General features: G+C 42.0%; 1 protein-coding gene across 1 annotated transcript; it reads left to right on the top strand.

Moving 5' to 3' along the window:
* Nucleotides 1–1,602: 1,602 nt before the first annotated feature.
* LOC142469990 (cryptic protein-like) lies at nucleotides 1,603–10,595 on the top strand. The gene is made up of 6 exons (XM_075576820.1): nucleotides 1,603–1,872; nucleotides 5,205–5,251; nucleotides 6,029–6,208; nucleotides 7,250–7,364; nucleotides 7,490–7,602; nucleotides 10,279–10,595. Exons 1-6 carry the CDS (start codon nucleotides 1,850–1,852, stop codon nucleotides 10,401–10,403), a joined length of 603 nt encoding a protein of 200 aa, XP_075432935.1. The 5' UTR covers nucleotides 1,603–1,849; the 3' UTR covers nucleotides 10,404–10,595.
* Nucleotides 10,596–13,669: the final 3,074 nt, after the last annotated feature.

Raw genomic sequence — 13,669 nt, 5'->3', positions numbered from 1 at the left:
GGAGAGGCCTAGCTTGGGATGAGGCAGCAGCTGGGGAGAGCCGTGAGCCGAGGCTAGGTGGCAGCAAAAAGAGGCCTGGATGCCTGGCAGCTGGATGCAGAAGTTGGGCCAGCACCGGCTGGCCGGGCCCCCCTGATACACTTGTCGTGGTTCTCCCCCCATTTTGGCGGCCCTGAGGCTATGATAATCCACCTCTACTTGTCCCACTCCGCGCCTTGAATGTGGAGTGTGTACTAGAGAAAAGGCTGAGTGTGCTATGTGAGAATTGGAGGCAGTTTAAGAAAAAGGGTAAGTGTGCTCTGTGACAAGGAGGGGAGGTGGAACATGGAGTGTGTCGAGAATAAGGGTGAGTATGAGGTGTGAGTGTGTAATAAGGGAATGATTGTGGTGGGTTTGTGCATGTGAGGAGGGTGAGTGTGGTGTGTGTGAGCGAGAAGTGTTGTGTGCAGTATGATGAGCAGAGTGCTCCGAGATCTTAAAAATCCTTTATGCTCAAAAAGTATGAGAACCACTGAATTAGACTCAATATAAGTATAAATGATGTTGCTTTCACAGTAGAAGGCACTCACAATTAGGGTTGCTGCAATGTAGTATATTGCAGGTTGGGGGGGAAAGGGAGACATGATTTCTGAAAGCTTTATTACAAACTTTGAGCCTATATTTCACCTCCCCCCGAAGAATAGTAATTAGCATTGAACTGCTACTGTGGTTTAGTGAATGAGGGCTTATGTGACTTATTAATAAACTAATATTCTACATTGGAAATGTACCTCCCCCTAACATGACTCTTGCTTTAGGGTACATTCATGATAACTGCCATTCAAATTAATGTTATCACACTTTAAATCTATTCTTTTCATACATACTTTCTATCTGTGTCTCTTGTCACGTCCTGCGTAGCCTTTTTCTTACGTTCTTTATTTCCTATTTTTTTGGTCTGTTACAAATATGTTATAACTGCATCACCCCGAGATCTATGGCTCATTCACAGATGCTACACTAACATATGGCGGTTATTGATTTCAGAGAGGTTACAAAATGTTTTTCCACACATTCACCAATGGTGCCTCTCTTAAAAACCCACATAACTCTGGTGTGGGAAATTGATATATGATCACAGAATGATTATATTGATGAAATATGATTAAATTGGCCTCTGGTTGAGGTGTGATATATGTGAACACTAACCGAGGAAAGGATGGCGCAAAGATTTTAAAGTTACATTGATCAGTGCAGAGTTAGAAAGTTATTTTTACAAATTTCACATTGGTGACTTCTATTAAGAGTCACTAAAAAACATATTGGTTTCAATGGTACTGCAATGAAACAAGAAATTGAATGAGAAACAAAATCTATAACTTCATATAGATACTATAAGTACAAAAACATATACAGGTATCTTTGGATGTCTGATGTGGTCTCTTAAACATTAGGACAGTAAAGTTATACATTAAAAACAAATTTTTGTGAGTATTGACATAGTGTAATCAAGCCAGAAATCAACCCTGTGTGGCCAGCTCCACCTCTTGTTAAGTACATGTGGGGAGGAGCATGGAGTTAAGGAAACATGCTCATTATCTGTTTCTTAGTCAGGGACCAAAGAGAAGCTATTAAGAACTTTGTCCTGTCTGTATTAGAATGCTATGGAGAGAACATTGTGTTATTATTGTCATCCATTCTTCAAGATCCCTTAAATCTGAAGCAGAGCCTGAGTATGGATTGATTCTTACAGATGCCTAGCAGAATTTCCACATAGAAAACTTCATCCTGACTCCTGAGTGTGTAATTCTGTTTCAGATCAGCAGCTGGAAGGGAGGGAGCTTCACATCAACATTTGGCTCCCAGGAAAATGTCCTGGAGCAACCATGTGAGGTAAGAATTTACTGTGAATTTGTTTGATCTTTAACCTAAAGATATATATCACATACAAATACAGTAGTTAGCAATCCTCTGTAATCTCGGCGTCATGTTGTGTGTTTGAATAATTCAAAAAGATTAAAGTAAATACATTTAAAAAGTGTTGATATGAAAGTACTGCTGTTTCTCATACCTCTGGTGATGTTTGGTATTATGAATACTTAATTACTCATCTGCACATGCACTCTATAAATACCATACTTTACAAGGCCTCTCATGTGCATCATAGAGATACCGTATGAAGACTATATTATCTAAAGAAATAGAATGAGACCATGTAACAGTTTTACTTGCTCATTAATGTCGAGTTGTAAACACTGTGGGGACTCTTCAGATGTGGATGTCAATTGTAACATTCAAAATGTCAATTTCCAATTAGGAAAGCTCTCAGTGTGGCAAACAGATAGCGCCCTGGAAGAAGGCAGCCAGCAAGGAGCAGAGAATGATTCTGTATTGATGTTTGTTGAGACAAAATTACTCTGTTAAGCGAGTGGATAAAAACAATTAACTTTTCTGCCAAATCAACTATGCTGTGCTCTCATGCTGATACTAATTGTTTCAGCGTTTCCCATATCAACTGAATTTTGAGACACTTTTCTGATGCAGTTTTGCAATGACCTGTAAATATAGCCATGGGCCTTTTAAGCTTTTCATTTTCACACATGACTGCACTAGTGGGAAACCGCTGTGAGATTTTGGTTACTTTTTATTAGATATTCCCCAGCTCGGGTGTTAAGGCCCACTTTTACTTAATTTGTTCAAAGCCATCATTTTTAAAGTTTGCTTTAGCTATTCATTTCTCAACCTGATAAAATGCTTCATTGTGAAAAGCTCCAGTAGTTTTGTGTTGGAAACCACGACGTTTTAGATGTTTGATTCTTAATATTTTCCCGAGCCTCTTAAAATGGCAAAGTGTGTGATCTTTTGAATTACTGACTAATAATTGATAATCCTGGCAGCATTGGAACAGCTGCAGCATTCTTTTATTCAGGTATGTGCCCCTATTGAAAATGGCATAGAAAAGTATCTATAATATTTATCATTGGCATGTGATGGAACAAACCTTAAAATGTAGAAGTGTCACATTCACTGTATCTAGTTACATTTTTGTTTATTTATTTATGAGATAATTCACCAAGAGTCCACATCCACAAAAGGGTGCTCAAATTTAGTATGATTTACTCAGCACCCTTTTGTGGATCTGGGGCTAAGAGAAAAACTGAGAAATCTTGCTTAATAGGATGGGTTCTATGTTTCAAAGCACAAATATATAAGTGCCAAGTCCTTATTCGTGCTGAAAAATACCTGCGCCAGGCAGCGTCTATGTAGTCCTTTTAGTCATGCCATATTGGGGTATGTCTGTGCCTGTCTGCAAAGAGATGAGGGAGAGGTGAGGGCAGAGCCATGTTTGCACGTTGGTGCAGGTCTATGCATTAAGTAATATGCGGCTTGCGTTACTCTTCTTGACTGTTTTCTCATCACCTTAAAGTTGGCGTCAGTCTTATCTTTTAGAGTAGAATACTAGGGCAACATGCGCCAAATTCTACAACAGAATTACACTTAATAAATATGCTGCGTCTCAGACAAACATATGCTAAAATATGTATCAGCTCAGACCAATGTCTTAATATATAGACCCCCATGTTTTTGGAGTATTATATATGGCTTCTGCTTTACTCTTAGTTAAAACCTCATTAAATGCCCCATCTCAACAGCATACGACTTTTACAGGTAGATTGCTGTGTGTATTCACTATCCATAATAGTATAATGTATAAGTAACAATAGTAGAATAATATAAGTTGCAATTTTTCTGTTCAGATTGTAAGCTCCTTGTGGTACGGACCTCCTTCCTATTATATCAGTTCATCTTAACATATATATTTACTCTCTTGTCATACAATGTTATTATCCTCCTTCCATGGTATCTAACATTCTCTCTCCTCTCCTCTCCATACCTCCAAACTTTAATAGATTCAGCGCTGTGGCTGGACCACACGCCTTCTTCATTATATTGTATGTCTTTATTTATATAGCGCCATTAATGTACATAGCGCTTCACAGTAGTAATACACATGGTAATCATATAAATAACAAATAATACAAATAACAGGTCATGAGAATAAGTGCTTCAGACATAGAAGTAACATTAAGGAAGAGGAGTCCCTGCTCCGAGAAGCTTACAATTAATTGGTGGGGAGAACGTACAGAGACAGTAGGAGGGAATTCTGGTAAGTGTGCCTGCAGGGGGCCAAACTTTATGTATCGTGTCCAGTATTATCCACAGTGGTATTCATATGCCTCTTTAAGTAAGTGGGTCTTAAAGGTGGATAGGGAGGGTGCTAGTCAGCTATTGATGGGAAGGGCATTCCAGAGGTGCGGGGCAGTCAGTGAGAGGTTTAAGGTGGGAGAGGGCTTTAGATACAAAGGGGGTAGAAAGAAGGCATCCTTGAGAAGAACGCAAGAGTCGGGATGGTGCATAGCGAGAAATTAGGGCGGAGATGTAAGGAGGGGCAGAAGAGTGTAAAGCTTTAAAAGTGATGAGGAGAATTGAGTGTGAGATGCGGGATTTGATAGGAAGCCAGGAGAGTGATTTCAGCAGGGGAGACCCTGAGACAGATTTAGGAAATAGTTGAGTGATTCTGACAGCAGCGTTTAGGATAGATTGTAGGGGAGACAGGTGAGAGGCAGGAAGGCCGGACAGCAGGAGGTTACAGTAATCAAGACTGGAGAGAATGAGGGCCTGAGTCAGTTTTAGCAGTCGAGGAACAGGCGTATCATGTATACTCCATCCCACAATGAGCAGTCACTTTACCTTTTGTTACAACATTGCCCCTTATTCCCTCAAGACTGTAAGATCTCAGGAGCGGGGCCCTCACTACCTTCTGTATCTGTTTGTGCTTGTCTGTCCTTATTAGTATGTAACTCTGTTTATGTAAATGATGTCACTCCGTACCACCATTGTGCCGCACTGTGGAATATGCTCACACTACAAATATACAATAATAATAAATAATTGTACTGCACTGCAGAAAATGTTGGTACCATGATGATATTATTAATTATTATTTATTATTATTATTATTAATAAATGCCTTGTAATATTTATGATATATTATATTATAAAAACATCAATTTGGTACTTATAACTTCGGGAAAAATTACTTTCATGCAAGTTGCACTGGTGTAGAAAAGAGAAGTATGCGAATGCAAGAGTAGATCCATTTTAGGGGTGGATGGGTCAGGACATTTGAAACACTGACACCATGCTTTCCTTTTGTTTTTCAGACTCATTGCAATAACATTGACTTTGTTGGTCTTTCATTTTGGAAAAGGTAAGACCTTTTCAATGTTTATGTTATAAGATGGGCCTTAGGGCTGTTCTATAGCGTGTGCGGCCGTGCACGTGCCGCATGCTTTTTGTGTCTATACGGTGAGCGACAGGCAATTGGTGCGTGTGTGCGTGTGTGCGTGCGTGCATGCGTGTGCGTGCGTTAATAATGTATTACATAATATTTTTCAAATAAAAAAAAGTTGCACAATAAAAATAATTTGTATTTATTCAACTTGACACACACCACACACACACACACACACACACACACACACACACACACACACACACACACACACACACACACACACACACACACACACACACACACACACACACACACACACACACACACACACATATATATATATATATATATATATATATATATATATATATACATACAGTACACATATACATACACACATATACATACACACACACATACACACACACATACACACACACACATATATACATACACACACACATACACTCAGACATACACACATACACTCAGACACAGACATTATATACATACACACACATATATACATAAACACACATACATTTCAGCGGCGGTAGCGGCGCAAATTCTTTATTTTCCTCATCTTCCCCCCTGTCAGCCGGTTCCACGCTCCCTGCCGCATGCGACAGTTTTAGTTGGCTGAGGTTAGTCAGCCATTCTATAATGGTGCCGCGCGTGCACGCAGTATAGAACAGCCCTTAAGTGTGTGCTATAATTTCACTTTTTAAAAGCCGAATCTTTCTTTTGTAGGAAGTGTGAAAGAGAAAGTTGAAGAGCCTGACAGGGGAAGGTTATACACAACAACAGGAAAGCAGCAGCAGAAAAACCATAGCAAGACCTTGGATGCTTTTCACAATCTAAACAGGAGCACTGAGAATAGGAAGCCACAAAATACTGCAGCACTTGTACCCTTTACTGGTCTTACAGACAGTAAGTATTCTCAGTATATTAAATACATATTTGTTATGTTTGATTCACCTGTGTATGAAACAAAATCTGCATTAAAAGAATATATACGCATTTGGGTTTAGGGTAAAAGCAAAAAGCATTTACCTTTTATGGAATATCTAATAATTGTGACCGTCATTTTCCCATTGCAGCATAGATGAATATCTTCCATATACATAGGACACTTATTAAGGATATCAACATGTCTTAACATATATGTACTCTTTTGTTATATAATGTTATTATTCTCCTACGCTATCATACAAGGGAGAGGGCTATATATTAAGCTCCCCAAAAAGGTATTTTAACTTCAAACTTTCTTTTTTTCTGCGTGCCATAACTTAGATGGTAGATGGTAGGTCTTTATTAAAGGATGAGGAAGGGTAGACCAAATAAGGGGATTTAAATGCAAAAAGCAATAGATTCCATTGCAATTGACTATTCTAATTTTATGTTTGCGTATCTCCTCCTCTTGTTCCATTTAATCACCAACATAGACTGGGCAGAACATGTGAGATTCATATTCAAAATGCTGCTTGTATTGATAGTCACCTTAAATACGCCTTTTGTTTGTAATAATTGAATGGTAAAGTATAGGAGGGAAAAAAAAGATTCTGGGTCATTGTACTGTAGGTACATTGAATCTTGGATTGTGTGGATTTGTTTGTGTCACAGCATACATGAATAACACATTGAAATACCATTTTTTTAAGGTTTATAAGTAGACCACTATTTGTGTGTATGAGTTCAGTGAGAGTGTATGACAGTGTAATACCCCCCTGCTAGAATTGTGGAGTTTCCTAGTGAGCAGTTGCTAATCCCTGGTAGTTTGCCTTTAATCCTTATATAAACAAAGCTGTCTTAACTGAACAAACACTTCTAACAGGCAGCTAATTTTATTGCTCTACAAGACAATAAATGTAAACCTTTAAAGATCCTTTGGTGACTAGAGTGAAAACTAGATTTATCTGTGGGCAGAGATGTTAAGTGTGTCCTGGTAACAATTTAAATGTCCATTTGTAGGCAGTAAACTCAGCAGAAATTGCTGCAAGAATGGAGGGACTTGTGTCCTAGGAAGTTTCTGTGCATGTCCAGTGCATTTTACTGGCCGGTACTGTGAATATGACGAGAGAAAGAAGTAAGTCTATTATGGAATCAAATGTGATTTACTTTTTTAATTCAATGACAACCGTAACTCCCAGGGAGCAGTAGGTTTATTATTCATTGTAACAACAAAAAATGTAATGGTTGTTTTATCTTTAGGAATTGTGCCATGAAGGTCAGACATGGAGACTGGATACGCAAAGGGTGCAGATTATGCCGCTGTGTGTATGGGACTCTTCACTGTTTTGCAGAAACAATGCAAGATAATTGCGGTGAGCAAAGCATATTTTCTCCATTAAAAATTGTATTTGAGATGTGTCCCGGTAGTTGACCTATAATATCCTTCACATGCATATCACTTCCAATTTAATATTTGTTTCATAGGTGCCATGGGTGCAGTAGCGCAACCAGTGATATCCAATGTGCAAGGGTGCATTTTCACCCCCTGAAAATTTCATATATTGGAGCAGGGCGGCGGCGGCGGCGGAGGAGGAAGGCGTATGGGAGATCCCACTCCCACCTCTACAGGGAGTTGTAGTCTAGATCCTAACGTAATGCTACAACTTAGAAAGGCAGCAGGATCACAAGTCTAAGGCTAGGTCCCCAGTGGCTACGGTTACACATGCGATGGTGTGCACGCCGCGTACAAACCTCTATGGGGCAGGCCACAGTCAGCGTGTGTGCGTGCGGGCACAAGCCTCGGTGCGCGACCACCATGGTTAAAAGACAAGTTTTTTGTCTTTTGGTGCGGCTGCTGAGCATTGGCCATGTCACGGCGCAGTTCAGCCAATGAGGGCAAACCAGATGTGTGACATCATGGCCGCACCCCCGGCACAGCTCCGCCACGCCTCCCCATCATGGTTAGAAGTCCACCAAGTTGCACTGCTGCCAGGAACGAGTGCCGCCAGACACCCCGTCGCGTGCGCACTGAACCCTTAGCCTAAGGCTGTGTCCATGATAAGTGCGACGGCACGTGCCACAAATGAAACACAGGCAATCCATGCGGATGTCCATAGAACGTGTGCGACAGCGCAGCTAGTTTTTCGCGAGACAATTTTTTTTTTGTCTCACGACGACTAGGTCACTTGAGCTGTTAAGCCAATCAGGGCGAACCAGCTCCATGATGTCACATCCACGCCTCTACAGTGTCTCCCCTAGGCCACAAATCTCCTCTGCTACAGGCATGCCCGACGCCACGCGCTCCATTGTGCATGGCCTTGGCCTAAGAATCCCTTGAGAATGAGGAAACATGGCAGGCAGCAGCCATTCAGTGCGGAGGCTGTCTGGCATGTGACCTCCTTCTGTAATTGTTCCATCGGAGGTAGGACATCCGTAATTTGTTTGGAGGGACCTCTCTCTCTTTCCCTCTCTCTTTCCCTCTCTCTTTCCCTCTCTCTTTCCCTCTCTCTTTCCCTCTCTCTTGCCCTCTCTCTTGCCCTCTCTCTTTCCCTCTCTCTTTCCCTCTCTCTTTTCCCCTCTTCATCAAAGCTTTTACCAAGGTTAACCAAGATTCAACGAATGGGCCCTGGGTTCACAATACTTCTTCCTCTCTTCTTCCTCTCTTCTTCCTCTCTTCTTCCTCTTCTTCCTCTCTTCTTCCTCTCTTCTTCTCTCGCACCCTCTCCTACACCCACTTACCCCCTTTCTCTTTGACCACTGCCCCTGTATCTTTGCCCCCTTCCCTGCACCCACAACCACACCTGTCTGTCTGACTCATGCAACCACTGCCCCTCTCCCTCTCTGTCGCAGTAGATGAGGATTATGTTTTTTAGAAACTATCAAAAAAGAAAAAGAAATTAGACTTAGTTTTGTAAATTGAAATAGTAGTTCATTCTTTTGTGCGCAATAACAAATACATTAATATAGCAGATTTGCTTCACATTGATTTTTTTAAATTTACAAAACAAAGACTTTGCACACCCAGAATTTCTGGGTGTGTGTTTTTTTAGCTCTTCATTGTAGGAATAATAAGCTCTTCTGGATCAGGTGATATCTTTTTTTTCTTTTTTTTTTTGGACTAAGAGTTTATATATTAAGCTTTCGAGAGTTGTACTCCCTCTGGTCAGCAATACTAATTTACACGCAGTAAACGTTCCTTCTGAGTTTAACACAGATCAAGATTATCTTGTATTTTACATCTGTGCTAAACTCTGGGAATCTTTTGTAAATCAGCATTGCTTGACCGAAGAAAGAGAGACGAACTCTCAAATACATGTCCTAAAATATCCATTGTTAGTCCGAATAAAAAATGTATCACCTAATCCTGAAGTACTCATTTTTTTAATGATACTCATTATGTTGCACTATTGCAACTGGACTAACTGGCTACTTCTATTTAGTTTATGGTAGGGCAAATGAAACGTAATTAAACCTCTCTTTAGACAGTTCACTAGCTTAGAAAAAACAATATATTTTTTAATGTCAATATATATATATTTTTATGTGAAGTATGGATGCAGCAGCCCTTTGCTGTACTCTTTGTAAGAAATATGATGCTACATTTAAAGTGGCCACCTTTCCATACCTAATTTTTCATATGTGTTGTTACATTATGCTTTTTGTTTATCTATTATAGGGGGATCTCAATGTAGTGTGCATTGTGTTTTTCTCTTTTCTTGATTACATACAGTACCTTTGTAGTATTTCTCCAGATTATGTCAAAATAAATTAATGCTGGAAAAGATAAGTGTTATCTGTTGCTTCTCAGCCATTCATTACAAGAAGCCTCTTTTGGTTTGACAACTGTGTCCTTGATTAACTCTATGTAATTTAATGTGAATTTGCAATGCATAGCATTTTTTTTTCTGTGTTGATTTGCAAATCATTGATTTTTTTTTTTTTTTTAAGAAAATCGTTTTTATAGAATGCTTCCAGCAGAGCTACATTTTAAATATGGCAATACAATTTCATTTTTGTTGAGGTGTTGAAAATGTGTCCGTATTTTCCAGGTGCCACAAAAGAAGAAGACATATTGATGGAACTATATTCAAATGGTCCAGTGATACAACAATCAATATATTTTATTTTATTCATAGTCCTTTGTATTTTGTTTTATATGGGATTTTTCCATTAAAAATGCAAAAGGGTTTATGTGACTCATTCAGTTTAACGACCATAACCAACAATGCCCATGAGAATTCATTATGTTACCAACTCGGTTGCTTAAACTAATTTAAATGTGTACAATACTGTAGTATGAGAGGCACTGTGTGAAGACCAATAGGGCAAAAAAAACTATTTATTAACACTTCCTATGGAAGAATGATCAAAGTAATTATTTAATGTTTCTAAATTATTATAAAATGTATATATTATAGTTTGTTTTCATGCAAATGTTATATATTATAATAAAACTATTTGATTCTTCCTCGTGGTACGTTGTTTTTATTCTTTATTTGAAGTAAGGAAAGGTTTTTGTTTTTTTTGTAATTCTAATTTTACCCAAAAAGGCTCTGATTGCTTTACCCACCACGGAGCATTTCTCCTAGCACATATTATCATTTTAAAGTCTACAATTTACAGCAAAACAGAGTTTCACACTAAAACATCTACTGAGGCCTTGGGAATCTTTGTGCAGGTCCAGAGATGAGATATAAAAATAGCTTACTACGGGTACCTGTGTTGAAGTTTTCCATTAGGATGTTATCTGTGACAAAATAAAAGGCTACAGTACCATACCTCAGAAAAACAACAGTATTTGTCACAAGTGAAAGAAACAGCTTGACGAAAAACAGAAACACCAGGCTCTTTGACCTTTGTGTGAACTGGAAGCTTCTAAGCCCTTTGTCACTTCTATAAGCTTTGCAAACGTTACCAATGTGTCACTGAAAAACAAAATGATCTTCGCGGTTAACTTATCCAACATTTGTGTGCTAAAATATTCCTTCCTATGAGCAACATGACCCATCATTTTCAGGTTCCAATGTATAGTGCATACTTATGTAACTTGTCTTTGAAAACAGTTTCAAGATCTTAAATTGGACCCTGAGGTTTAGATAAGCACAGATGACTGCTGTTGCTAGAGATAATATTCAACACACAAAATCCCAACAAGCTCAAGAAAACCCAAAACCCACTGTATATCTATATACTGTATCTATATGTAGCCCTTTTTGTGAACCGCCTGACCCACCCAATCTCACATTGGCCCCTCGTGGTCTAACCGGTTCCTTTCCCCGCAACACACCTGCTCTAAGGGACTACTGGTAACTGCGTAACACCTGTGGCTCCAGGAGATCTGAGCCTCTAGCTGGGAGCCTGGGGAAACCCTTACCATTACCTGGTGCAGCGCCTCCACTTACCCAGGATCCCCGTTATGAAAGATAGCCCTGGGTAAGAAATACAATACTCATAGATATAATACTAACACTTTACTAACACACAAACAAAGCAGTACACAACATCATAACCTTATGCTCTATCCGCATTACCTCGGCCCAATGTCTGGTGTTCCCACCCAGTGTCCTGTGATCCCCCACACCCAATGTCCCGTACTCCTACGGAGGTCGTGGGTGACTGCGCAGTCACTAAATTAAGCTAGGGCCCAGTTGGTGCACTTATATACTTCAGAGGTACCTTCCGAGCACTCCGATGCTCGGGCCTGCAACTTTCTTCTAAAAGGGTCAGACGTCCGTCTGATCCTATCCAGGTACTTCTCTCCGTGGACCCCAACGAGGGTCCCACCGCTTCACGGGAACAGCAACCGAATCACGGCAACACCAACCGCATCACGGGAACAGCAACCGCCGCTATCCCTAACTAACCCTATCAGGACAGGAACCCTAACTTAGGGCTTGTCCCTGATGAACCGCAACCTGGGATGGCTTGGGGAAAACTCCTAGGGCCTGTGGAACAATAACCTGCCCCCCCCTCCCCTAGCTACCCAGTCCTACCTGTAACTCTCTAGCTACTCGCTACTCCTAACACCTGTAGCAGACACACAGCTCACACTGTCAGCCTGCAGGTATTCACACACGCTGCACACACTGCGCCCAGCACATGCATCGACACACACACACACAGCTGCACTCACACACAGCCACCTGAATCCCGCAGCAAATCCACTGCTCGCACGCTGTGCCTATTTGCCAGTGCGCACAGCCCTATCCGCTGTGGCACTGCCAAACTGCACCTTCCGCACCTAAGGGTAACCTCCTTATCTAGGGCCATCCCTCTTCAGTTACCCTATGCCCTTACCGGGAATTGGGGCCTGCCTAGGGACCTAAGGAGAACCCTTACCTGATGCAGGAGCCATGCGCTCCCTACACCCTTCGTACTCCTTCCTTCTCCTCGTGCGGACTGCCTCTTGCAAAGCCCGGGAAATGTATCTATCTTCCCGGGCTGAGCTTCCTCCAGCCCTATTGGCCGCAAGGGAGCACCTGACCTCTGTCTCCCTATGCCTGCCCTCGCGCGATCTCTCCCTAGCTCTGGGGATCCTACCTGCGCATGCGCGACCTGTCTGGAGCCTTCCCTGCACTGGCCACTTACTGCGCATGCGCGAACTAACACGCAATGGCGGCGCCCTCTCCTTAAGCCGCCGGGCCGGTGGCAACGCGATCGCGGCCCTAGCAACGGCCCGATCGCGTCCCCGGCAACCGGCCTGCACCTCACAGTCCCGCTCTGCTCCCTGCACTGGCCCCCACCCTCGCGTTCTTCCGGCGGGTCCACCGCTGCCTCCGGCGGCACCGCGACCACCCGGTAAGCGTGGAGGGGGTCAGTGAGTCAAATTTTACCTCAGGGCTACATTCTCCCCCTCGCAGAATCCCAACGCCCTCGCTTGGGTAGCAACCATACAGTGGGTTATATAATGGAAACATCATTTCACATGTAGCATGCATTTTGTCACTGGTACCCAACATACCCGCATGGATACCCGAGGCCAGCTGAGTCTCAGAGTGGAGTGCCCCTAACAGATTGGGTGAGGGTATCCCACCTTGACTCCTGTGAGTCTTTTGGAGCTCAAGACCTGTCCCTTGCACCAACCCACCTTCTCCCTCTCGCAGAAAAAAATGTACGGGGTCCTGGGTGTTGACCCTTGCCGGATCCTCCGGTCTCGTCTCACGGGAGACAGGGAGGCTCAGTCTCTTGCCTCGGTCCACCACATGGCGAACATAGCGCTCCATCGCGCACCTGGGGGAGGCCACAACTACCAGAGCGGTCTCAACACAGTCCTTGTCCGCTCCAGCAATCCCTTTAACGGTGACTTCTTCCGCTGACGGCACCACTTCTTCGGGTAGGCCCGGGTCTTGAGAAGGCCAAGCTTGGAGACTCCTCGTGCAGGAGTATGTGTCACTCCGGTCCGCTACACCGGATACCTTGATGAGGTCGGATTCGTTCCAC

Source organism: Ascaphus truei, chromosome 1 (genome assembly GCF_040206685.1).
Source record: "Ascaphus truei isolate aAscTru1 chromosome 1, aAscTru1.hap1, whole genome shotgun sequence".
NCBI lineage: Eukaryota > Metazoa > Chordata > Amphibia > Anura > Ascaphidae > Ascaphus > Ascaphus truei.
The sequence above is the reverse complement of the archived record's forward strand: the minus strand, read 5'-3'. Positions and strand labels throughout refer to the sequence as shown.